A 27,380-nucleotide genomic window follows, 5' to 3' on the forward strand; every position below is an offset into this window, starting at 1 on the left:
TGTAGAATTAAATATCTTACAGACTGTCTAACGTTAGTGTTGCTGTATTGTAGTTGTAATGCTGACTCATACCAGTAGATGACAGTAATCCACAAAAACCTGCAACCTGCATAGACAAAAAGTGTTAGCCCAGTGCATTGTGGGAAACAGTATATACTGCCTACCACATACAGGATTTCCACCAAATTAGTAGGCACTGCTAGAGTAGTAGGTGGTTTGGGGAACAGCCATGCACTTCCTCCTTTTTCAGGTGATCTCAACAAAGTCTGTAAGGGCTCAGGGTTTGGGGAGAAAAAAAGAGATTCAGCCATAGAGGAACTCAAAGTAAACCCCTGCTTACTCCTCCATCAACATCTTTACTGCTTCTCTCTTATGGGGTCGTGGGGGTCCAATCCCAGCTGTGATGGGTGAGAGGTGGGTTAACCTGGATGGGTGTCCAGTCTGTCACAGGACTTACATGTAGAGACAGACGATGAACATGTGAACTCCATACAGAAAGGCCTCGACCCACAGGGGAATCGAACCACAACCACCCTGCTCACCACCCCTCCTCACATGAAGTAACCTCTACACTGCACACCTGTACAAGGAAGACCAGATCCAAAAATCCTGTTTTATTTGGGTCAGTCAGATTGAGTTGATACAAGCACTTTAGCGTTCAGACCGTTGAAAGCTTGGTCAGCTCAGACTTCACCTTCCTGCCTCTGTACATCGACACATGCTGCAAAATAAACCATCTGACTCCATCTGCTCATCAACACAACACGCCTGCCGGGCAGGGTGCTTCACAATAATTAACACAAGACATCATCACATGACAAGAGGTCCCACTCCATCATTAATGTGTATTAGTAGACATTACCACATGCTGCTTTCATCATCATCACATGGATGAAGGGGAATCATAATTAATAGAGCAACTATATTAAAAAACAGAGGAGAGGGGGCCTTCACATTGGTCTGCTAAAGAAATATTCAGACAGGTGGTTTGACAGATTCAGAAAGAGAAATGGAATAGCTCTGCATTTCATCATCTTACAACCTGCTCTTCCAATCACTGATTTGCTGTTTACAGAACCTGCCGGAAATTAAGCAGGGGCTTTTTTATTTCACACAATGGCAGGCCGTTAGGAAACAAAGAAAATCAGTAAACAAGTGCATACAAAAAAAAAGATTAAGTGCCGACTGTCCCACCCCAGATCAGGCAATGATGACTTTTTTTATTATCACAACTTAGTTCAGCTCAGTTCTCTCGAGGTTTTAAAAAAATCTCTTCTGCTCAATCGCGTACATCTTTCCTGCTGGAATCTTCCGGAAGAATAAACTGTTGCCTCTGCTCATGTTGCTCTGCAAAACAAACCAAGAGAGAAGAATGGAGGTGTTAGTGCATGAAACAGCAATAAACACATTAAAGGGTCTGGATTAAGTATTTCCAGTATGTCCCCTGTCAATGAACGGCTCCAACACTCTGGGTCAGAAACAGACTGGTAACATCAAAAAGAACGGTCCATGCACACACCTGCTCAAAATCCAAAGACCGGTTAAAAATTCACATTTTCCATTGTTGGATCTTGAGAAAGTTCTCAGTTTCAAAATGTGAAAAAAAAGAAATGGCAGTGAGACTAAAAAACAGGGGGAACAACTGATGAAAACAACAGTTAAAGGTAAATTGTCTGATCATCAGCAGCGCAAAAGTTAAAGAGCACAACCTTTAAGAGACTAAATCTGCTCCCAAATGTGGATCACAATGATTTCCTGTCATGACCTCCTGACGGCAAAGGCTAAAAAGTTTTCTCTCTCTGAGCATGGTCGGATTGTTGCGTCAGGAAGGCCGCTCACAGCAGGGAGAAATGCGACCAAAGTTTGATTCTCTGAGGAGAAAAACCTGAACCTGGACGTCCTGATGGCTTCAACGTTACTGACATGACCAGGAGATCCCACTGGAGATGTTTTCACGGCGGCACAGTGGAGGGGGCGCCATCATGATCCTTCAATGGACCAATGGAGCTTCAGGTTGGTCAGGGGCGTCAAACAGCAGCTGGCTCTGTGGAGATGCTGCAGGGGGCCTCCTTCATGACTGAGGGGCCTGGTCTGTGTGGGAATGACTGGGATTTGGACTTCTTCCAGAGGGATCAGCTCACTCCTTGGACCATCCTGATGCTCCCCTGATCTAAATCACTCTGAGAACATTTGGGGATGGATGGAGAGGGACGTTTACAGAAACGGACATCAGGTCCAGACAGGGGATGATCCTCCATGAAGACATCTTCACCACTTGGAGCAATGTTCACCAAAACCTCCTGGCAACACATCAAGCCTGCTGAAACTCTTTTTTTTTAAAGCTCTTTTTTATATTTTAGAGTTGGTTTTTGTTTTCACTGTGGTCTTAAACATTTGATCAGCTGATGAACAGTCTATTTCACTGAAATTGTTTGTTCAAGACATTGCTTGCTCAATTTTTTGTCTCACTCCCATTTCTTCTTTTTGCATTTTGAACTCTACTTAGAACCTTCTTGAGATCCAACGGTTCAAAATGTAAATTTTTGTATTTATTTAAACTGGCCTTAAGATTCTGATCAAGGCATGTATTATACAAACAGTGCACAAATATGCCAGTGTTGAAAAGTATGACCTTGGGAGAATTATTTGTGCTGCAACAGCCAATCGTAACAGAGATCCTCTGATGAGGTATGAGTGAACAGAGCAGGGGAGGGTGGGCGATGTATCAAATCTGGGACAGATTGGTTGTACCCGTGTTCCCTGAACTCTTTAACCGGCCTGTCTCTGGGAGCAGTAACAAAAAGGAGCTGTCTTTGAGGTGGGAGAGAGGAGGTTGGATCACCTGATGGAAACGTTTTGTCTGTCACTTGATTCCAGTGATCAGTGATACTAGCTGGATATGAACCCAGCTGTCCGATTAGAGGGTGTCATTTCAGGGGTGTTACAAGTCCATACAGGGATACCACATGGCTCAGTTTGGGGCACACTTTGGTTAATTTCTTTTTGCATAAACCGTCTTGGAAAAATACCGCAGAGGCTGTTTTCACTTCTTTGCCATGATACAAAGAAGTGACATTTGTCACCGTCACTGCCACAAAGAGCAAAAACAGCCTTCACCTCACAAACTCCACAGACCAGAATGGAGAATCACATCTTTGTGCAGATGTGAATAAAGAGAGGCACGAATACCAGACTTCCTCCTGTTGAACACGTCTTGGTGGCTTTCCAAAGTTCAAAACCAACAGAGCAAAGTGAAGTTTGTTTTCTGGGACACAGTATGAGCTCACATGAAACCACAGAGATCAGATGAGACCAGATCCTCTCACATACACTCAGACTGTTTATTCATATGTTGTCTGTTGTCGATGCTTTTTAGCCTTCTTCTACTCCAGCTTTAATTTGTTTCTTATTCACAGTCATAATCAAACAAAACACTGATAGAAAGGTTACGATTTACTGTCATATTTCATTTTAAACACAGAATTTTACTTGTGCAGATTGAATACTTAATGTCAAGCTTAAATGAGCCGTTTTTAGCAGATAGGGTTCAAATGCTCACTCTTCTAGCACATTTAAGCATCCTGAGAAGAAACCACTAGAGGGTGCTCTTTCAACCTTTCAGTCAGCCAGGTTGACAGCACATCTGGAAAGTATCCACAGCTTTACTTTTCCACATTTTCTGCTCCAGCCTCTTAACAAAATGAAAAAATCTATTTTTTTTTCTCAGATTCTACACACACCTACACACACCTCATTATGACAATCCCAAAAAGATTTTCTTTGTAAATTTGTTAAAAAACTAAGACTGAATCTGCAAAAATTTGGACAGAAAAAACCAAGAACAATTTTCATGTAATCATTATGGGGTGTTGTTTTCAGAAAAGCGAGGAAAAAAATGAGTAAATTCCAGTTTGTAATGAGCCCTCTATCCTCAGAGGTGTGCGAAAACGCAGTAATGTGTGTTTCTAAACGCTGGATGACTGAAGATTAGTAAACTGGAACTCCACATCAGTGTGAATAGAGTACAGTGTGAGAGTGTTTGGTGTTTGTGTGTTTACCTCTCTGCTTAGATGCCTCCAGCAGTCCACCCAGGTGGGATATACGGATGCATAGGGGGGCAGGCCTCCAGCGAGCCTGCAGCGACAGCTGGAGTTAAAGTCTGCTTAACCGAACGTGTCCAAGGCTTAAAGACAAACTTTTTACAGTGACAACTCACCCGCAGTTATTGACGGCCATGAGGTTTGACACCAGAACAAAAGGGTACGTGAGCATACTGGCAAAGAACTGCAGGAGGAGAGAGGGCAGGAGCATGGTCAGAGCACAGGTAGAGTCAGACAGGAAGTACTGTGTGTGTGTGTGTGTGTGTGTGTGTGTGTGTGTGTGTGTGTGTGTGTGTGTGTGTGTGTGTGTGTGTGTGTGTGTGTGTGTGTGTGTGTCACTCACCCCAGTCACAGCCTGAGAGCAGTTCTTGATTTCTCCCGTGTGACTCATCTGTGAGCAGCAGATACTCAGCATTAGTTTTTATATCTTTCAAACACAGTGTGACATTCAGAGTGTACAAACGAGATTTTAGGAGAAACATCTGTAGCCCAGCCGATATGCTTCAAGGCGCGGCTCTCGTAGATAAGACAGCGGACTAACGACCTCTGACCTGCACATGGTTCTTTATCCAAAGAATGACAGCAAAGCCACAAAGACATGACCTGAGCTTTTCAGACAGTCAGAGGTAAACCACTGTGAGATGTCAGGGCGGCAGGGCCCTGACGGCGGATGAACAGGAGCTCTCAGTGTCCAAAGGACAGAAAACTGGCATTAACATGATTCATCACACAGGGATCATCGTGGAGCCCTGTGCTGAACAATTCCTGGTATGAAACTGGGCCAAACTCAGCAGAGAAGAGGGAGTGGCAAAAAAAATGTTGCAGACAGTGTAGACAGCTTCTTCTACTCTAGTTTGGTGCTGTGGTAGATGTGTATTTGTAATACACTGACCCCTGTAGTTTGGGAACGGACGTCGTGTGGAGTGTTAGAGGGGAAAAAGCCACGAGCATATTTTGGACTGATTAAAAAGGTCTCATTTCTGTGCGGAAAGCATAACCCAGCCTTAACCAACCCTGTTAACACAGCTCGCACAAAGTCAGAGGTGTAAGAGCTGCAGCATACCGAGTCATCGATGGCGTATGTGTTGATGACGTGAGCCAGGAGGTTACAGATCCACAGAGCCAGGACATCGCCAAGCAGGCGAGGAATCAAACCTCTGGAAAGAAACACACAGTTATCATTTGAATACCTCCAACATGAGGAGGTCCAGCTGTCGAGAGCGTTTATATTAAAATCCCTACACGCTGCTCTAGCCTCAACACTCAGCACTTTCTGGGAAAAAGAAGAGTTGATGCAGATGAAGCAGGTGTGACTTTGATCAGGAAGGAAACAAAGCGCTGAGAATGAAAGACAAAAACAAAGACACTTACGCAAAGAAGCCCAGAACTCCTTCTTCTCTGTAGACCGTGACGATGGAGTCCAACACTCCACTGGGAACACACAGGTTTGATTCAAGTTACAGACATGTTTCAGGACTTCTCCCAGTGTTCACTGTTGGACATCTTTAAACTTTACCTGTATTTTGTTTCTCTCCCAATAAACTGGACCATACATCGGAGAGTAATCACTGAAAACAGATCAAAGACAGACCGTTCACACTGCGTTCACAAATGCAGAGCTAACATCAGGGCGCACTTTGGCACCAGCTGTGGAAGTGTCAGATGCTGAAAGTTTGTATGAGCCAGTTCAAACTCTGAAGTCTGATGTTCATGACGCACCGTGAAAGGGATGTGTGACGACGGTGGCACAGGAGCGAGCGATCATCTCCTTGGTCGTCTGTGGAGAAAAGAAAAAGAATCAGAGAAGAAGAACGTCATAACTGTGTGACGTTACAGTTACACAGATTAAGTAAAAATGAGGATTATTTTGCAGGTCCAATTTCAACGTTTTTCATGATATATATTTTTCATTTAAAACTGTAGAGAAAAAGATGGAAGGTGCACACACATCTCACATATAACGTGCATGCACAAAACTACAATCCTTCAGGAGACTCACAGCCAGTGTTAATTCCACTGAGGAAGACTATGACGAAAAATATTCATCGACAAACCGTTTTTATGGATACAAAATAATTAAAAACCAAATAAAAAGTCAGACATGATGAGGAAGACTGTGAGGAAATATAACGGACACTTTCACCAACAAATAAAAACCAGAACGAAATGTTTAGGAGGGACGCAGGCCGAAGTGGCATATGACAGAAGCTGATACTGCTGTCCCCGGGCTGCCTGCACCGGCAGCTCTTTGTTTTGAACAGCCGCCTGTTACCTTGACAACACGCCGAGCATGCACACACAATGCAGCGCTCGTCAGAGGATCATGAGGATGAGTACAAACCTTTATTATTGCACAGTCTGTGGTACAGACACAAGAATACAAACAATAAGAAGAGCAAGGGTGGCGCTGAAAAGGCGAGAAATAACAGAAGAAAAATATCACAGACGCCACCACGTGACAAGCTTAGTTTCTTTTTCATCAGGACGAGCAGCTGGATGAAAAAGAAACTCCGCATGGAGAGGATGAAACCTGCAAACCACATCCAAGTTTATGTATCTTTACAACGTAACACTCAATTATTTAAGAATGGTATCAGAACGTCCGTCAAGACGCTGCAAAACTGACGCCAATTTTTACTACAACACTTGATTAAACTGGTCACTGTTGGCCGGGCCATGACAACAAACAAGCTGGAGAAAAAGAGCAAAAATGAAAATGGATGGCTTGTAACAGTCTGCCCTGGGCAGGGGCCACATCCTGTTGGAAAATGACATCAGCATCTCCACAAGGCTCTGAAACTTTGTTGAGCTTGTGTTTTTGAGTTTCCCTCACATCTCTGGAGGTGTTTCAGAAACGTTTTCCTCTCACTCACACTACATTCAAGTGTTGTCATTACTCACCTCATTAACGACGTACTGTAGGGAGCCCTCCACAGCCTTCTGCTGACCAACCAGGCCCTGCACAGAGACAAACATCACCTTCAGACACGTCTACGTCAGGGCTGTTCACGTGGATAAAAAGGACTGCTCATCTTTCCAGCCATCATCAGAGGAAACAGACAATCTCTGGTTTACAAATGGATGTCACACACGTCTAGCCAGAAAGAAAATTCAGCTATTCAACTTTTAAGCCATCAGCTTCTTTAAAAACATTTGGATAAATAAATATGTTAAATGACCAGATGGAATATAATGTGGTTCATGTTCTGTTTCAGCAAACCCCTCACAGCAGGAGTATCAGGTAGAGACAACCTTCATCTGAGCATAAAAACCTGAGAGCAGTCTTACCTGAGCTGTGCCTTGTTCCTGACATTTCTGGAAAAAAAAAAACATTTACATTTAAAGTCTGCTCAGGAAACAGAGCTCTGGGTCACATTTACACCCTCACAGGTATAAAGTGACCAAGCTGCCCCATGGGTGAATAATATTCAACCAAACCTGCTGGTTTGGCTCACATGCTGAAGGATGAGAACACCGGTCCCACACCGGGTCAGGGAAGAAGAGCCCTGGAAACGTTAAACACTCTTACCTGCACAACCTTGCTGTGCACAACAGTGCCGATGGTGCCGGCGCAGAGCCTCGGACCGAGTCCCTTGAAGAGACCTGCTTTCCCATCAATCTTGATGATGTGTTTTGCTGAAAGGGTCAGAAATACAAAGCAGGGCTTTTAATAAAAATGGCACAGAGTTTGTTAGATCTGAGGATTTTTTCTTGAGTGGAAATCTGTCCTGTGAAACAAACCACACAATATTTACCTGCCTTGACAATCAGGGATAAAAGCCATTTAAACAAGACCAGCTGACTGACTTTACTCACCAACAACAAACTTTGACTTTTTTTTTTTGCTTTCTGGAATGACTGACACTCAGTTTTCTGCTGAAGTGTGTTTAAACAAATGGATAAAAGAAACAATGAAGAGCAGGGAGACTTACTCTCTTGTACAAATGTTTACGGATGTTAAAACGCATTAAACAGTTTTTTTCTGACCTGAAGGAAACAAACAATATTCTTTGGTGACAAACACTAAAAGTAAACCAAACTCAGTTTGCTCAAAGGAAACGTCCACAGGACACATCCAGAGGATAAAACCCTTTTAGAGACTTCTGTCATTCTTCTGTTTTTTTTTTTTTTCTTCTCAGTAGGGGCCCTTCAGCTGGTTCAGAAAGCTGCCACTCAGGTACTGACTGTAACCAGGATTTTAAATCCTACCTTACAAAGCTCTTTATGTTAATGAACCAACCTATCTTAAAGACCTCATCGTGCCGTATTATCCGTGTAGATCATTAAGCCCCCAGCATGCAGCCTGCTCATCATACCTATGGAATCTAAAAGTAGTCTGGGAGGTCAAGCTCAGGTCTGAACCGGCTATTAGCTGCTGTAGGTTCACACTGTTATCCAATCAGATTGCTCGTTGATTTTGCTGCGTAGACATAGATTGTATTCATCTTTTTTGTGGAGCATTGTATTCTTACTGATGCACACAGAATAATCTGCCATGACACAACACCAGAAGTTAGAGTAGAAGCTTTACAAAATCAGATCTGGTGTATTGCAGCCCTCTGTAAAGCTAGTGACAGGGATATTCCTTACTTCATAAACACGCCACTACTTGTTCAGCAGGTCCTGATGTCTGGATTAATATCTCAGTTTCTTTCCATAACAGGCTTTAGTCATGTAGTGAGATCGGATCCAATCACATTTTTATTATTGACACTGCTTTACATAAAGAGAAGGTCAGAGTCCCTTAGAGAGAAAGACAAGAGCAGTGTGAAAGATCAATAAACACATATTTCATTGCTGCAGCACACTCACCGTAAGCAAACAGTCCTGGCAACTGGTACACTTGTCTGCCAAACAGGTTCCTGCCCAGGCTTGGAGGGAGTGGCTCATGTCCTACCTATCAGCACAGGCACATCATATAAAAGCAAAATGATAAGCCCAGTGCATGGTCACTGCTCTTTGTGCACACTTTCCTGGCAGCACACACTAATCCTAACAGACACTGACTAAGTAAAACTAGGGGGAAAGGTACCAGGGGATACTATTTATTTAAATTCAATATTTAAAACAAATACTTAAAACCGCAAGAATTAAATTAACCACAGTAAGGCTACTTCTTTGTGTGTTTGAGAGGACTTGAATGTCATTGCCTGATCAGATCACTTCTAAGAAAGATCATTCTCAGAGAGAAGAAACTGAAACATTGAGGACATCTCTACACGGTGATGCAGGAGCACAGGACGCTCTCCACCACACACCTGTAAAAGAATGTCAGGGCTGAGCCCCCCAGTCCGGTGCCTCAGCCGCCTCTACTCCCCCCTTTTATACTGTTGTTTTTATATTTATATTTATAGAATTTATTATTGAGTTATGCGGGCTTATACCGGGGAAACTAATTTAGGTCCACCCCCTGCCTTTACATGTGTGAAATGACAATAAAACTCTTTGAATATCTGTGTCGGGAAAGTTCTGTCCTCCTCTTTGGAGCCCAGCACAAGCACACAGGTGAGTCAGGGATGGCACAGTCAAACTATTACTCAAAATCTCCCCAAACACAACCTGTTATATGCCGGTGTTCCTTTCCCCAAATGTTCGACTTTGATAACATGAAAAACTATAATAACTTGTGTAAAAACACGTCTGAAACTATGTCTGCGCCCTTGACTATCGATGCGAAATGATTTGCAGAGCTAGTTAGCTTAATGCTCGCTTAGTGGACCAAAGGGCAGCAGTTTGACACGGTCTGTGAATGCTACGCACTGACATAACCTGTGATAGTTATGGTTCACTTTAATACTGGAGCAACCTGGGCTAACAACCCCTCTGCTTCACTATGAGCACAAACACCCAGTGAGTTAGCATCGCATTAGCTCGTCCCTGACCTTTTAGCTACTGTTAAAAAAGACTCCTGTGCGTTTCCCTCATCCTCAGTCTGTTCAGGACACAGACGTCTCCCACTGACGCGGGGACGCGGATAGTTTCACTCTGAGAAAGCAGGAAACAGCTGATCGGGTTTTCTCCTCAGTCATTCAGTGAGTTATAAACTTTCGCCCCGGAGCTTGTTAGAAAGTAAAACTCAGCCGTCAAAGGGCAGTCTCTACTTCATCATGTATGCAGAAGGAAAACTGGCGCATTAACAGTGAAATTCCAGCACAGCAGCGACTCTCCAGCTGGTTTACACACACCTCTGTCTCCTACTGCTGAGTATTTATCAGGCAGAAGGTCACAGGGACAACACACGGACACATCTGATGTTTCTATCTGAACGCCTCCTCCTGTGAGCTCCGGATTAATACAGAATCAATGAGACACAAAAACCGAGTAATAAGAGCGCGTCGGTCACTGCAGAGCCCGTCGCCGACAAGAAGGAGAAGCAAACATTGCGTTATTCTCTCAGGAGCTCACTGGAGCTTCCTCTCCAGGCTGAGCTGAGCTCTTCTGTAGCTACAAACACAGACAAACCGAGCCTACAGCGGCTTCAGGACTACGGCCTCCTCCCCAACACCTGCCCCGACACCTGTCCCCTTACCTGGATCAGGACTTTGATGTACATCAGAGGGTGGGAGAGCACAGTGAGCCCTGATCCCAGCAGCACCTGGCCACACGTGTCCGCCATCTTTGATGAGACAGGGGAGACAGGAAGCGCTTCTCTTTCATCTGACGTCACTGCAGCCCGACGCGCTCATCCTTTATTGGGTTACCGTGGTACCGCCAACTAGTGGTCACAGATGGTATGGACGCTCTGCGTGTCCCTTATTACAGAAAGGCTGAGAATTTACAACAAAAATAAGTCACAAAATCAAAACTGAAGGGTTTAATTTGAAGACCGAATCAAAGAAAGACTAAACCCGTGATGTCACGATAATGGTTAAATCAAACGTTAATGAGAATAAAGTTCAAACTATGGATTTATTGTCAAAAATGCCAATCACACAATCCATCATGACATTGTTGATGCAATTATAATGAATGCAATGGTAATGAATGAATGAATGCAATAATAATTTCCAGGGTTTGGGATCTCTAGGAGGCAGGGCCTGGAAGCTGCCGGCCTTTGTTGTGGTATTTCTGCCATCAACAGTTCTGTTGATGTAGGGCACTTACTTTTATTTCTTTTCCAGACATCAATGGCCTGGTTGGTGTAATCAGTACAGAACTTCAGGCCTCGGTGAAACCCAAAACATAAGCTGGGTGGGTCAAGCTCTGCAAATAGGGTCACCTCGACCCATGGGTGGCACCAGGGCATACCTGCCTGTTAGACTCTGACCAAACAGCAATCTCCAGTCGAAGAATATGAGACAATGCAGAAGTGCTAAAATCTTCTGTTTCTCCAGCGTTCGCTTGAGGCTGGCTCCAGAAGTACAGGAAGTCACAAACACACCAAGCAAAAAAAAGCTGTTATCTCTGCAGAAAATAACCTTTTTACTGCCTGGTTCAAAAAACGTCTCCTGTCTGAATCACTAATTTTACTATCAGCACCCACTGTATGGGGGGTGGATTTTTTTCTAACTCAACAGTTCAGAGGATATTAAGATCACAAGCTTGGCCAATCAGAGGAACAGCTCAGATCACATGACTGAGGGGCGCCCTATAGCTGTACTCAAAGCCCCTGCCACTTCCAATATGGCTGTGATAGTAAGTAAGTAAGTAAGTAAAATTTATTTGTAGAGCGCTTTTCACAGATAAAAATCACAAAGTGCTGTACATAGATAGCTGATTTGCCTCAAAATTCTGTTTCAGAGAAAAGGCTGATGTCAGGGAGCCTATGTCAATAATTATACTGTCTATGACTTCAGCAAAACGGGAACCCCCACTCCATGCCTTAACATTTTGTCTGTTCTTAGACAGTGAACATAACCTTATTGAGACATCTTTGACAGCAACCTTGATATATTGATGCTGAGTAGAGAACTGCTTGAGCAAGGACACATATTCAAGTGCCAGGTAGTAATTTGCACATGCATGTCACAGCCAAGTTGGATTGCCAGATCTGACAGTACTGTAATGACATATATCATTCAGTAGTTATGAATGAGCCTTTAAATGGTATCAGCATGATAAACTGGGAGATAAAAGAGAGAAATTAAAAAAAAAAGGGGGAGTATAGCAGGAGAACTCATTACAAAGCAGGAGACTTCCACTATAACCAGGAGTGTTGCCAGGGAGGGTCCTGGGTGTGCTCAAGCTATCTCTGTGGTAGGCACAGCACCCTCAACAACACCAACAGGAAATGTAAGGTTCAATTCAAACATCTCTGCTCTGATGAGACAAAGTTTAAACTCTTAGTGTTAATGCCAGGCGTCATGTTTGGAGGAAACCAGATACCAATCATCACCTGGACCATACCATCCCTACAGTGAAGCATGGTGGTGTCAGCATCATGCTGTGGGGACGTTTTTCTGCAGCAGGAACTGGGAGACCAGTCAGGATTGAGGGAAAGATAAATGAAATGATCACTGAGCAAGTATTAAATGTATAACAGACTGCTTGCATGCAGAGGATACCATAAGCTACAGCATGTGCTGGAGTGAAACAAACTGCTGTAGAGATTAGCTTCTGTTCTCAGGCCACTTCCTCAACGAAGAAGCAGAGCTGATCAACATCGCCCAAGGGTATTACACTTGATACTCTTGATACTGACCCCACTCAAGCACAATTAGAGGAAATGAACTGTCCCTGAACTGGACCCTTGAGAAAAAGACCACCGAATGGTTTACATTTTGCACTAGCATGTTTCTACAGCAGCACAGAATGGACACAGAATGTGTAACAAACTTGTTACACAGGAACATTTGATCTCAAAACACCCTTCAACCTCAGATTCTCCAAACTCCAGCAGAGTCACAAGAAGTTCCGTCTTAAAAAAGCATACAGCTTTGTGGAATAAATGATTACATATGTAAAGAATAAAAAGAAGGCTTTAGTGCACTTTGAAAAGCTTTATTTAGTGACTGGTGTTCTGCTGACGAGTTCAGGCCTGGAGCCTCAGCAGGGGGTGCACCAGCTCATCTTTTTCTGGAACAACAAACAGAGAAGACGTTTTAGTTCATCCTGAGGGAAAGAGACACGACGGTCTGAATGTGTGTGTGTATGTGTGTGTTAAAAAAAACACCCTCATATGGACACTTACAGCACTGGTAGAGGGTGTTGAGCCTGGCGATGTCTGCGCGGCTCATCTCCTTGGCGTTACCAAAGGACACATTGCTGTTGGGGATGGGCAGCATAGTGGGCTTGTTGTTCTTGGAGAAGGCGTACCTGCAGCAGGACAACAGCAGTTAGACTGAGCTCAGGACAAACACAGGATGATGAGGGGACCTGGTCACCTACTTGTGGTACTGCATGACGGAGTTGTAGTCGTAGGAAGTTCCCTGGTTCAGAGTGGCAATCTTCCTGAAGTTGTGCTGCATGCCTGAAACACACCAAATGTCACCTTAAAGCCTGTTGGACAAGAAAACACTCAAACTTGGACAGAGGAGCCCAGTGAGTGACCCTGCTGGTCAAGTAAGGACCCAGAAAGAACATGGGAAAAGTTTTCCTTTTTTGTTAAATATCTTTTTAAAAAGCAGTGAAATGATGTTTGAGCAATAAAAAGCCACAAACTGGACTGGACGTTCTCGAGCAGAACTCTGATGTGGTTGTCCCTGTCAGAGCGGGTCTGCTCATGGTTGAATCCCAGAGCGTGGAGCAGCTCGTGCTGAACGGTGCCGTGGTAAAGACAACCACGACGAGCCAGAGACACTGTCTGCTTCCCACCACGACGCCCAACGAAGGAGTAGCATCTGAGCAGAGACAGAGGAGTTCAAACACTGCTGGACACAATTCAAACTGCTGATAAAAGCCCATCTGTTTACCCGTCACGAGACTCGATGCTCAGCCAGTCACGGTCAGTGTTTCTGCTGGGCCTGAAGCGGATGCAGGAGAAGGAGGAGAAAGACTCCAGTCCACGGGTGATGATGGCCTTCTCGCGAGAGGCTGGAAGGTTAGCAACACACAACTTTAAAGTCTTCAACTGCTCACACCCAAGGGTCAACATACGGTCAGTAAAAATGAAGTCTATGTGGAAGTGCTTAAAGTTGCTGTTCATCTATGATCTGCTTGAAGCTGGCTGCAGAAAGAGCAGAAACCACGTACACACCCAGCCATAAAAACAGACTTCTAAAAAAATATTTACAGCCTGGTTCAAAAACAGTCTGGGTCTAAAACGCTGATTTCACTATTAGCACACACTGTACGATGAGTGAATTTTTTTCTATCTCTGAGGCGTAGAAGTTAAAAGGGTCATTTGATTTTCCAATCAGAGGCACAGCTCAGGTCATGTGACCGCCAGGGGCCCTGTAGCTGCTCAAAGAAAAACTCACGGCCAGCATCATACCAAATGTGGCTGCGTCCACGGAAGAGACAGGTGAGGTCGCTAAGGCTACGTCCATGTTTTATACAGTCTATGGTCACTCCACAAGGACAGTGCAGCTCCACACTGAGCTCCAGCTACACCCAGAGTCTGATTTTCATCTCAGACTGATTCAGGTCTGTGCTCACTGCTGGAAATATTAGCCAAGTGTTTAACCCACCAGGCTAATCATATGAGGCCCTAGCTAGCTGTTAGCTTTGGTTAGCTGGAGTCAGTTTGTGGGCAGTGAGCACTGTCTTCTGAGAAAGCCTGATGTAATGGACTATCATTCATCTCCTCAGAGGATCCAGCAGGGGGCAGACTGTGACACACACACAGATCCCTCACTAAGTGAAAAGTTTCTGCTTTGAAAGGTAAACGTGTCTACAGTAGGACTCTCTGAGGGACACTTACAGAAGTGGTTGGTGATGTAGTACGGGATGTAGACGTTCCCGTCAGTCCACTTGCCCCACTTGCAGCCACGGCTGGTGCAGGGGTCAGCGTTCCTCTCGGCCTCTGAATCGATGGCAATGTCTCCTTCAATCAGGGTGGGCTCATCAGCAGAGCGCACTGAAACACATCACCCAGCAGCTTCAACACCTGATACTGTTACTGACAGGACACACACCTGAGGGGCTCAGTGAGAGCAGAGACTCAGACTCACCCAGGTTACTGTTGGCTCTCATCAGAAGTTCAGACACAGACAGATCCGAGTCCTCTTCTGCAACTTCCTCTGCTCAGGGAGAGGAACCACAGCACTGCGTCAGGTTCAATCATCACGACAAAGAGCATTGTCATACAGTATTATGTGTATAAAACAGAGTTCATACCTGCCTGAAGGTTCAGCGAGCAGGTAGGAGAGAAAAACACACATTTTAGATGGAGAAAAACAACCAATTACAATTTAAATGGTAAACATGAAGTGCATAAAAGTGTGTTTTCCTGAAAATAAATATTTGAGATGTTTATGTTTTACTTCCTCAAAAGTCTTACACTCACTTATAAACCCATCTAGGTCAGGCTCCTGTTTATGAGTCAGAACTCATTTAGTCTCTCCATATAGCTCTCACTCACATCTAACAGGTTACAGTTATCCACGTACACCCTCAGCACTGACCAGGACCCCAGACCTCTGCACTCCACTGAACCTGCAGATGCTTTGAGCCTCTTGTTGAAAATCAGAAAACTTTTAATGGACTATAAGTTCATCATTTGACGTCTCAGATGTGTTCCTGTGGATCATGTCAGCTTTTTTGAGTATTAGTTGATGTCTGTCTGAATGCTCTATCTTCATGAAGTAGTTTTCTGTTTGAAAAGTGATTAACAAATAAATTACGCTGTCAGTACAACAACATGTTGAACTACTAAGACAGTGGGGTTGAGGCTCTGTAGATTCATAGATGCATAAATTGTCTGATGACCCACGAAGAGGCCAAGCTAAAACAGAGACATGGGAATACTGAAGACTTTGCAAAAGACAAAGACGTGGAAGAGGAGGCCCCCATGTTACCGAAGTCAGAAAAACAACATCTGCTCTGTTATACGCTCGGTTTGTAGTTACAGTATACAGAAAGCTCTTCTTCCTCTATGATCCCACCTCATTGTCGGCCCAGCAGCAGGCAGACAGCAGCAGCAGAGCCAGAGCAGAGAACCTGAAAACAGACATGCGAGCCATCCCAGCAGACCTGCAGGACACAGACAGGGGTCAGACACAGCTCCCTCACAGACGCCCAATCCCCCAGACACAGACAGGGAGCTCACATCTCTCCGTTTGCAGCAGGACTCACCGTGAATCTTCAGAGTGGTGCAGCTCAGACTCCCTACAGGTTTTTATATACTGTATGAGCAACCATGTATACCAAATATGGATCACCTGGGTCACTAAGAACCAGCAGAAGCCAGACCTTATCTATTCCATGTTTCTGGAACATGTATCTAAAAGATATGCATATATGCTGTGCATGTGTGGGAAATAGACATTTGTAAAAAGTAGCAGTCAGCATTGAGTGAAAAGCCTCATGGTGATAGTGATAGCAGTTACAGCAGGAGACTAATACAAGCCAAAGTCCTAACATGTAGCTGACACTCTTTCCAAAGCAACATGCATCCTTTGGTTTTAATCCCTGTCATGATAGAAACATGTCTGTTTCTAGCTCCTGCACCACCATCACCACAGCAGGACTGACAACAAACAAGAATAAAAACAACCTATGGGAGACCCCATTCTGCTGAGAGGTGATCATCAGATTAAAGCATAAAGAGAATTCTCTGCTCTGTTTAAAGGTGACTAAACCTCAGCACCACCTTTGTCTTTGCAGTGATATTGTGGCAGAAAGGAAAGTGGGTCCAAAAAGGACCTGCCAGAATCTAAGCAGGTGCTTTTCTATCTGAAGTTAAAGGAATTTCCTGTGTCTTATTGTTGTCTAGATTCCCACCCAGGCTCCTATGGGGCACACTGCAAACCAACAACATTTCTCTGCATTTAGCTCTAAAACATCACTTTCCTGCAGATTTAGAGAAATATTTGTGAAATATATTTGTCCAATATTTTATATAAGTGTTGAATCTTTTATCTAAATGATAAATCTAAATGTTGAGTGTTATTTACAAACGTTACAAATGAATGTCCTGATTCTAAAAATATTTAGCTACATTTCTAAACATTTAGTTTCATTCTAAATATTTAGCTAGGACTAAAAAAATATCAAAGATTTCTACATCTTTTGCAAAGATTCCAAGAAATTTGCTATGAGTCCCAGTCTCAAGAAGTGGGGATATGAGGAAGTCAACACAGCCAACACAGTGGGCTAAATCAGCTGTTAGAAAAGAACTAAGTGCTCTGATGGCGCTGTTAAAGATCCTTTGGCCGAAATCAAAGAAGTCGAGCTTGACATTTTCAAAATCGCTTCCTCCAACTTTAATTTGGGTGTCCTGCAGGTGGGAGTGTGAATTTGCATATCAGCTAAATATTTGGAAATTGAAGCTAAACATTTAGGAATCATACTTCAAGATTTATAAAGCTTGACTTCATATTTAGAAATCTTAGCAAATATTTTGAAATCTTTGTAAAAGATTTTTAAATCTTGACTAGATTTTTAGAGTATAAGGGCTAAAACCGTTGTCATGTAAACGGCTCCTGAGTTAGAATGAGGCAAAGAGGCCTCTGCAGACGGTTACATGAATTAGGTGTGTGAATAGTGTGAATTTGCAATGGGTACAGTGCTTCATTCAGGTACTCATCCTGATCCTTTGGTGATTACAGGTTGTTATTCTCTGCTCCATGCAGGCACAACAGGCGTACTGAAGAAGACATTTCAGCTGTTTTGAGCCTGTATGAAGTCACCATACATACGTCATGTCTTTTTCACACAGACACAGAAACAGTTGGAGCCTGTTGGTTTCTCTTTCATAAATTTAAAACAAACAAACAAGGGGAATAACTATAAATGTGAATGTTGCACATTTCTCTACATTGTTACAGGATTTTAGATTCCAAACATCTGGCTGTTAAGAGAAGCAGGCCTGACTCCAAAAAAGCCATCTGCCATGCAAGTGAAATAACCAGCCAAGCCACAGCACTGACAGAAGAAATGAACCGCAGACTGAAGACTGTCAGGCAAAAAGAAAAACTGAAGTCTAACACAGAAAAAGGGAGTCAAGTTGCAGCAGATGCAGTCTGCTCTGCAACTGGTCAAATGTGTGAAACATGCAATGAGAAAAATCACTTTGCAAAGATGTCCAGATCACAGAAGTGGCTGCAACAACAGAGAAAGACAGGATTAATCAGCAGAGTGGTAAAAAGAGCATGCAAACCATGCAAGTGATGTATCCTGACCTGGGGCAGACACAAAGGATAACATTGCTTTCTTTGGCCAAAAGGTGGCGCCATAGAGAGAGACAGCATTGATATGAGGTGACAACATGGACTCTGAAATCACACAAGATGATGTTCAAGTAAGACTGAGAGGACCCACTTATGCAAAACTTGGCTTAGAGAAAGGATTTATGATCATGTGACCAGCCCCAGCAGCAATATCACAACTGTGGTGGTTTATCATAAGTTAGGTGCATCATGTTTCCCAATGTTTTATTGTTAAAGACTTAAATTTATTGATTCCTCTGGTATCTCTCCACCTCCATGATGTTTGAAAAGAGAATATTTTCCTGAATGACTGCTTGCCTGCTGTCCCACCCAAGAAAATCCAAATTCACATGGATCCAAAAGACTTGAACCAAGCACTTAAAGAGGAACACTATCAATCAGTCACACTCTTATCAAAATCAAAATGAGTCAGATTTTGGAAGTGATCAGTGCAATGGATATGGCAGAGCTGATCTGTACTGGCCTCACCCCTTGAGGACAGGGTGCCCCAGTGTGTCCGTTTCTCTGAGAACAGCAACAAGTGGGCCATCACTGTCATCAGGAGAGGCTGATGTCTTCCACTTCAGAGGATCAGAAATGGCAAAGTCAGTCAGAGCCACCAGTAGCCCTGAGATCAGTGTTTGCAAAAAAAAAAAAAAGAAAAAAAGAAAAAAAAAAGATTCAAGCATCGGTCAGTGAAAAGCGGAACGAAACATATGTTGCTACAGTTCCCAAAGCTCTTGCATTGAAGTACATGTTGAAAGACAAAGCCCCAAAGCCTCTGTGGAGAAACACTGCATTCTCTTGCCTGATGTGGAGACGTTGTTGCAGAAGACTAGATTGAAAGAGGTGGTCATTTCATACTTTTGTACTCAGAGTTCTTAAATTCAGACTCCTTAACAAAGTTTTTCTGATGACATCAGCCGGCATCCAGCGCCACTTTCAGGACTTTTTCTTTAAACCTCACGTTCAACAAATTTCAAGCTGAGCCTTTATTTCACCTATGCAAAAAAAGAAAAAGAAAAATAAGAAACACAAGACCCATCTTGTCTCAGAGCAACATAGAAAGACTTGTATATGCTTTTTTCCCCTCCAGGTGTGAAGACTCTTATTTACTAAGCTATCCTGTTCTTCAGCTGGATTCCCTATGGGAGCAGGTCTATGTCCCTACAGAACTATGTTTACATTGTTCTTACAATTCTAAGACGATATTTTTCCCAAAATCTGGTTTTGTTTGTCTAACTTAAGGAAATACAATCAAGAGCTTGGCAATCAAAAGATCTGCTTCAGTGGAAACCCTTTTCGATCAGCCTATTTCATCTTTTTCCAGTGATTGTGATGATTTCTGTGGCTGATGATCAAATTTAAATTAAGAAGTCTAACACATGTCTAACTCATTCATTCATTCATTCATTCATTCATTCATTCATTCATTAGTTCAGCCCTGCAAATGACTGTCAACCAGTCCAGGGTGTACCCCGCCTCTCACCCTAAGCCAGCTGGGATAGGCTCCAGTCACCCGCGACCCTGAACAGGATAAGCAGTATAGAGAATGAAGGGATGGATGGAGGGATGGATGAATGGAGGGATGGATGGATGGTTGCAATATTCATTTACAATAAAGTGCTTCCAAAGCATCGTTGGGGGAGGGGCATGGCACCTGGAACAAATGATTGTTGGAACTAAGAGCCATGGGAACAAAGGAACGTGGGAACATGGGGCTTCCACAAAAAAAAGAAGAAGAAAAAAAAAAGATTAAAAAAAAAAAAATAATAATAATAATAAAAAAAAAATTTCAACTGTTGAACAACCGTACTCCTGAACATGAATTAATTTTAAGTCATATTTGGCTCTTCTTTGATCATTGCTGCCAGACTCCTGAGAGTGCTTGGCCTCAGACAGCAGGGCCACATCGTTTCTGAGGGAGGTGGTAGGTTGAAACCCTTAGTGTGTTTTGAAAATAGAATCACTAAGTCTGGAGCGGTTCCTTGATTTGCCTCCTTTCTTGCTCTCTGGAAAATGTTTTGTTTTGTTGACAGCTCTTACCTTAGCTGTGCAGTTCACTGCATCAGCTCATCTTCCAGGTACTTAGCACACTGCTCCACATGTTTAGTTGAATAATGATGCATGCAGTTATAGTCCCCCAGAACTATACATCTGTCAACTGTTACAAATAAAAAACAGTAGGAAGAAATAAAAGAGAATAAATGAAATGGAAGTAAAAGAGAAGTGTGAAAGGGAGGAAATAAGATGATATATAAAAGGCTAAAACCACCACTAAACCAAAAATATAAAAACAATTAAAGATCAAAACAAGATATTAAAAATTAAAGGATTTAAGATCCTGCCTTTATCAAAGGGTGGGAGCTCTTCATCGATGAACTCCCCTGAAATATTCATCCTGACACTTCCCCTTTAACACTCTGTGTCTTGCCTTTCCTTTGGTTTTTGAGAAAGTCATCTTGATGAAGCAACGTTTTGAGGGCATTAGCAGCGTGCCAAGTGTTGTTTTTTTATGCTTGGGTTCATGTTGCGATTACGCTGCATTTAGGGTCAACTCTGATTTCTTCCCCTGTCCTGGGCTGTAAACTGATATCATGTGGTGGGCCCTGAGTTGGAGACCCCTGCTCTCCATGGCTGAGCACCCAGCATGCAACCTGAGTTGTACCTATGGTCCCTAAAGGTACCATGGGAGGTCGAGCCTTCAGTGATCAGGCCCCTCTTTTTGAATTATCTTTGGGTTGAGGCTCGGGACGCAGACACTGTCTCTGCTTTAAGAGGAGGCTTATGTGTGTGTGCAGACCTTAGTCCTTAGTCTAAGTGTGTGTAAGTGTGTGTGTGTGTGTGTGTGTGTGTGTGTGTGTGTGTGTGTGTGTGTGTGTGTGTGTGTGTGTGTGTGTGTTTGTGTGTGTGTGTGTGTGTGTGTGTGTGTGTGTGTGTGTGTGTGTGTGTGTGTGTGTGTGTGTGTGTGTAAACAGCAGTTTAAATGGACTGAATGTACTCAGAGCTAAGGTTTGGTGGGGCTGGAGAACAACAGGAGGGTGAATAAAGGGAAGTGAAGTGAAGCAGCTCTCTTCATCAGAATAATTGAGCAGTGTGTTGTCCTCATTCAGGCTGAAGATGAAGATGAAGATGAGGATGAAGATGAAGATGGTTCCTATTCCTGAGAACAAGCAGCAGAAATGAAAATGACACAACCTGAGGTTGCTTCTGAAGTAATAACTGCTACTTCTGCCTGGGTCAGGTCTGTCAACATGTTTTGGTGAGCTGTTTGCTCCATAGGGAGACAGAGGTGAGTTCAGTTCCTCACTTATATAAGTTCAAACACTGGTCTTTCTTCAGACTCCGTGTCCCTCCAACAACCGCTCATGATGCTCCGAGCTGCTGTGCTCAGTGTCCTCCTCTGCGTGGCCAGCAGTTATGTGATACAGGTGAGCAGGACACACATCTTAAAGCAACACTGTGTTATCCTATTTGTTCTGTTAACATGTTGTCACAGAAACCTGCAGTGTCATAGTCTAAAGCACTCTTTGGTTCTTGTTTCATTCCAGGCCTCTTTTGACAGGACTGAGGAGTCCTCTGGTGAGACACGTATGCTTTCAACAGCAAAATTCAGAACAGATCAAGAGTGTCTCTGAAATAAGAACAGATTTTTGTCTTCGGCAGGACACAGCAGTGATGACGACGAGTTCAGTGTCTCCACGCTGTTAGAGAAGGCCAATCGGAACATCGGTACGTGCATCCGGGGCATTTTGCAGCCTGAAAGAAGGGGACACTTGTTTTCAATCTGAATCTGGGAGACAGTTACAGGTGTGTGCTGTTTGTGTTGTTTCCTGCAGGACAAACCCCAGGTGCACCCCTGGTGTTGTATGGAGACATAGCAGTGCCCACAGGTCTGCAGAACGCTGACCCCTGCACCAGGAGAAACTGCCTGTGGCCCAAAGCCAGCGACGGCAATGTCTACGTACCGTACCGCATCAGCCAGGACTACTGTGAGTCGACAGCTAAAACCTGCCAAACAAAAACCAGTGTGAAAAATGAAAACAATAAGTTTGTGTTTTTGTCACTGTGAAGCTTCTAGAGAGAGGAACATCATCCGCCGGGGTCTGCGGTCCTTCGCCAGTTCCACTTGCATTCGCTTCGTTCCCCTGAACCGACAGCAGGACTTTGTGGACATCAAATCCCTCGGAGGGTGAGCACCACACCATGACTCCTCCACGTGGCAGGTCCTCTCCAGGTGTGTCACTGTTCTCTTCTCTTTCAGTTGCTTCTCCTTCGTCGGGCGTCGGGGTAGAAACCAGACGGTGTCTCTGAGCCGTCAGGGTTGTGTTTTCCCTCAGATCGTCCAACACGAGCTGCTCCACGCTCTGGGCTTCGACCACGAACAGACCCGATCCGACAGGGACCAGCATGTTCGCATCCTGTTTCAGAATGTCATCCGAGGTGGGTCAGACTTTGCTATTGGACGGGATAGCTTCCATGGAGTGACCAAAAGACACTTCGTGGGTTTGACTGGTTGATGTTTTTAATTTCTTGTAGGAATGGAGTTCAATTTCAGGAAGATAGACACCAACAACCTGAACACTCCCTACGACTACAACTCTGTCATGCACTACTCGAGGTACGATCTGATCCAAGAAACAATGAACAGGACGTTAAAACCATGACACACAGCAGCATAACAGATCCCAAACCTGTGGGCGGGTTCAAAAACGTCAGCATGTAGCCACGGTTGTCCTGATTCTATAGAGGCACTGCACTTCACTTTATGGAGAAAAATGAGACAAAATATGACAGAAGCAAAACACACTTTTTTTTTCTTGTACTCTGGAACTCATCATACTCAGTCCATTTGGTCTGGCTCCAGTAAAATCTTTCATTTTTTGGCCTGAGTGGAGGTGTGTGATGTCTTAATTAGGGGGTCATTCGTTATAAACCTGAAGAGACGGCAGCTTGTAACAGACCACCTCCTCTTCATTAGTCTGTAGGAAGTTGATGACACAAGATGCGAGGCGATTCATCTTATTGTGTCAGTGGTTTTTCCACCGCAGGTTTGCCTTCTCCAGGAACGGACAGCCGACCATCGTCCCCATCCCCGACCCCAACGTGGACGTGGGCCGGGCAACCCAGATGAGTGCTAATGACATCCTGCGAGTGAACCGCCTGTATCGCTGCAGTACGTCCAGATCAACCCATGTAGCTGATAAACATCCACACATAGCAGAACATTTTTCATGAAATACACCTGCAGTGATCACACCCCTCACGCCCTGCTGCTGCTGCTGCTGCTGGTGCTGCTGCTGCTGCTGCTACTGCTGGTTCTGCTGCTAGTGCTGCTGGTGCTGCTGCTGTCGCATTCTGCTGCTGCTGCGTACTGGTGCTGGTGCTGCTGCTGCTGGTGCTGCTGCTGCTGGTGGTGTGTAAGTGAAGAGTGCAGAGCAGAGAGGGAGAGCAAAACTGGAAATGTGTTTTTATTGATAAAAATTCAAAAACCATCAATGAATTAGCCAGGGCAAGAGTCACATTTTTATGACAGTGGGTGATGGTGCTCATGGGAAATGAAGTCCTCCAGAAGATACTTTGTGCCCAAATGCCTGAGGTGTATATTTTGCAAGTCAGCACTAGATCAATGCTGATACAGGTTTTGTATCATTACATGAAGCTATGTCTGAATCATTTGTTCAGTTCATATCCAATAATGAATCAAAAACACAGCATTGAAATAGAGTTATCGTTCCCCTTTTTTCATTTTTCAAATGAAAAAATAAAAATTAACTTAATACCACCCCCCACCCATTTTTTTAGGTATGTTCATCTATTTCTCTGTGGTATCATCATCCTTTGAGTCACTGGTTTAGCTTCTTTGAATAAAACCTAGCTGTCCGTCCTCGTGTGTGAAGCTTCAGCCTTGTCTCTTGACAGAGGAGCTACTCTTGAGCACATGATGATCATACAAATGAAACAATAAAATCAAATCAGCCCAAGGCCTTTAATGTAACTTCCCTTCATTTGATCTGTATTAACCAATGGGATACTGAAAACAAATGAACTTTTATTTATTTTTCATTTCATTTGTTTTCTGATTCTTGATGAAATGTGAATTAAAGGATTGTGATCCACAGATTCATTAGGCTTCCCCCTGAAAACCCATACTGTATGTTTTCTTGTTACTGTAACAGAGCCATAAATCACATGAACCAAGCTTTTTTTTTTTTTCAAAAATATTTTCAGATTCAACTGCTCTAACCTCTGATCCTGGCCCTGAGCGTGATCTAAACAACGTTTTCCTTTGAATGTGGAGGTCAGTGGCTTCAGACGTCTTTGCTTCATCAGTCTCAGCAGTATGATCTGAAGTATACATTCTCTTTGTCATCTCTTTGGTTTTGTTAATCTTTCTTTTCCACGTAATCCAGTCAAAGGCAACTATTGACTCAGTCACAGCACTGATAACCAATCCATTCCCATCCTGGCTACAGGGCACCCACCTGTCAATCAAACCAGCAGCGCCCTTATATGGGCATGAGAGACTGTCTGTGAGCCACAGCTGAACGCATGCTTATTAAAATTAAACCTGCTAAAAACACAACTTGAGATTCATCATTTCCAATAATATCCAAAAGTCTTCAGGGCTTTTTCTAGATGTTTGAGCTCTTCAATCACTTTCACCACCCTCTCTAATGTTTACCTGTCACTTCACACCTGAGCTGTCAGAGTTGTCCAAAGTCTGTCACTGGTCTAATGAGCTCTGTCTGTGTTCTTCTGGCAGGAAATCAACAGGAAACATCAGACTGAAGACCAGCACAGCTTTTCATCAGCCAGCAGAGCCAGATGTGCCTTTGTGCTTTTAGTGAATGTCTTTGAATGAGGCTTAGTAAATCAGCTAATGTGCTGCACTGTTGAGAAACACAAGCCTGCCGTAGTGCTCGTATGTAACCCTCCAATAGCTGCTTGTAGCTCAGCCGGATATTAGAAAGATAAAATAAAGACACATGTTCAGCAATGGTAAACTGAAGTCTGACTCTTTGTGTCATGATCCACATAACCAGACTTTACTTCAAAAACATTCATACTGTCCAAAAAAAAAAAAAAAAAAAAAAAAAGAGGGTAAACATTCACCAAATAGCTCTTTCCTGTCATTCTCACCATGATCCCAGCCCAGAAACACACAGGTGATCATACGGTAAACACGGTGATAAGACTTCACTGACCTTGATCTGAAAGTTGAACTCAGCGGGCTCTAATTCTGTAGACCAGGCGCAGGCCTTTGCCATGCGCACAGGGCGTGACCGGCGCACTTTGCAAGTTTCCTGCAGTGCCAAGAGAGGCGCAGTCAAGGCGCAGAGGAGCGAAGAGGTGCGCGTCCATGCCTCCCTCCGCGCAAATGGCAGAGAGGGAGGAGAAAAGCCGTGAGTGGGTTTAACACAGCCGAGCACTGTTTTCATCACTCAAATGAGCGCCTCTCCTCACCTTTAAATGCCCTGCAGCTGAGGCGCAGCGTCTGATTGGTCCGAGTGATCCCCTGCACCGTGGAAACAGTGCTGGTAGTGGAGAGAGCCGCTGTCCCTGCAGCAGGAAAACAGACAGTGGGGCACATCGGAGGACACGAAGCGCGTCACTGTGTGGGCCAGCTCCCGGGACAGATTTAATCTGTTCCTTTGTCATTAATAGGAGTACAAAATGAAGAGACAGTTACACAGCTGGCTTATCCATTCAGAATACTTTTGATCCACCTGCACTCCTGGTTTGTCATCGCCAAATAGCAGAACCTTTGGTGATATACTGTATACTCTCCTGGTGTCTCCACCTCATCCTCCTTACAATAATGTACTCCATCTTTTTAGATCACGTTAAAAATAAAGACTAAAACAGAGAAATATGGGAAATCACGGGTAAATCCTGAGTGACATACATTTATTTTGTCTCTTTTTTCTTCGTCTTTTCTCTCCCTCTTTTCTTTGAATTAAATGAAATGAGAGAACCAGATATATACTCAGTATCAGATGTTAAGGCTGTTTAATGTTTAATTGTAAGATGTGCATCAAACTTCCAGCTGCCGTCAGGTTAACTTTCCATTATGACAAACAACTTTAATCTGACATCAGATGTGATGGGACAGTTAATATAGATATAAATGTATATGCTGGTTCAGACAGTTACATTAAATAGTGATTGCTGTGATTGTTTATTGCATTAAAATGTGCCTGATACTCTGGAAACCTGCCTCTGAGGCTTTGTTGACATGTGCACACAGGTGCGCCTGTCACCAAAGTGCAGCTGCGAAGGGTGCGCTCCGTTTTGCGCCGAGGATAGACCAGGTTGGAGCTGGCGAGCTTTCAGCGCACTTTCTACACTGTTTTTGGCACGAAATTGTCACTGCGCCGACATGAATCCACCGACACCTCCCCCTGGTGCGCTGTCAACTCCCCCTGGCGTGCAGTCACACCCATCTCTGCGCAGACAGTCTACCATTGTCAGATTGGCAGCACAAGGCGGTGTGCTGCACCAAATTAGCACTGCTTGGGTTCATACTGCGATTACACTGCATTTAGGGCCAACTCTGATTTCTTCCCCTGTCCTGGGCTGTAAACTGATACCAACCCAGCAAGCAAAATACTTATGGCCCACACATGGGCCACATACTTGGGTTTCCTCTGGCCCACTATACGGCTGGTTCCTCGGGCCAAGTCCGGCCCATGTACTTCACGACTGTCAGGTCAAACAGTAGTGGGCCTGACATGGCCCACTACTGTTTGACCTGACAGTCATGAAGTATATGGTCCGGACCTGGCCCAGTGTGTTCATTACAACTGATAAAAAGTTGGGGTCCACATCTGGCCCATACACTACATACCATTAAAAATATACAGCTGGCCCAGTTCTGGCCCATTTACTGTGTGCATGGAGATCTTGTTGCCATGGAGATCTCAAGTCCTGTCCCATTTCAAACATACAGTTAATTTTCTGGTTATGCCTATACTATTAGAACTCAACTTAGCAGCAGCTGTTTGATTAGAAAATGGGCAAAATTTGT

At 43.9% G+C, this 27,380-nt stretch overlaps 3 protein-coding genes across 4 annotated transcripts; 1 reads left to right on the plus strand and 2 right to left on the minus strand.

Moving 5' to 3' along the window:
* Positions 1-585: 585 nt before the first annotated feature.
* Positions 586-10,754, minus strand: mtch2 (mitochondrial carrier homolog 2). The gene is made up of 13 exons (XM_074666368.1): positions 10,630-10,754; positions 8,913-8,997; positions 7,630-7,736; positions 7,389-7,415; positions 7,002-7,058; positions 5,820-5,877; positions 5,617-5,668; positions 5,472-5,531; positions 5,164-5,257; positions 4,444-4,491; positions 4,217-4,284; positions 4,059-4,134; positions 586-1,347 (listed from the first exon to the last, which is right to left on the minus strand). Exons 1-13 carry the CDS (start codon positions 10,714-10,716, stop codon positions 1,261-1,263), a joined length of 906 nt encoding a protein of 301 aa, XP_074522469.1. The 5' UTR covers positions 10,717-10,754; the 3' UTR covers positions 586-1,260.
* Positions 10,755-13,051: 2,297 nt separating this feature from the next.
* Positions 13,052-16,153, minus strand: LOC141787900 (low choriolytic enzyme-like). Its single transcript, XM_074666603.1, has 8 exons — positions 16,085-16,153; positions 15,152-15,218; positions 14,902-15,057; positions 13,952-14,072; positions 13,701-13,879; positions 13,428-13,509; positions 13,231-13,355; positions 13,052-13,115 (listed from the first exon to the last, which is right to left on the minus strand). Coding segments are annotated over exons 1-8 (801 nt in total). The 3' UTR covers positions 13,052-13,113.
* Positions 16,154-21,673: 5,520 nt separating this feature from the next.
* LOC141788130 (high choriolytic enzyme 1-like) lies at positions 21,674-25,330 on the plus strand. Of its 2 annotated transcripts, XM_074666976.1 has the most exons (10): positions 21,674-21,780; positions 21,901-21,931; positions 22,016-22,081; positions 22,189-22,341; positions 22,424-22,541; positions 22,614-22,792; positions 22,889-22,970; positions 23,401-23,525; positions 24,581-24,650; positions 25,116-25,330. In XM_074666976.1, the coding sequence occupies exons 1-9, from the start codon at positions 21,718-21,720 to the stop codon at positions 24,640-24,642; spliced, it is 879 nt and encodes a 292-aa protein (XP_074523077.1). In that variant the 5' UTR covers positions 21,674-21,717; the 3' UTR covers positions 24,643-24,650; positions 25,116-25,330. The 2 variants fall into 2 exon arrangements, with proteins under 2 accessions (XP_074523077.1, XP_074523078.1); XM_074666977.1 differs by lacking the exon at positions 24,581-24,650.
* Positions 25,331-27,380: the final 2,050 nt, after the last annotated feature.

This window comes from Halichoeres trimaculatus, unplaced genomic scaffold (genome assembly GCF_033239565.1).
Source record: "Halichoeres trimaculatus isolate MK-OKI-2021-1 unplaced genomic scaffold, fHalTri1.1 fHalTri1_scaffold_3, whole genome shotgun sequence".
NCBI lineage: Eukaryota > Metazoa > Chordata > Actinopteri > Labriformes > Labridae > Halichoeres > Halichoeres trimaculatus.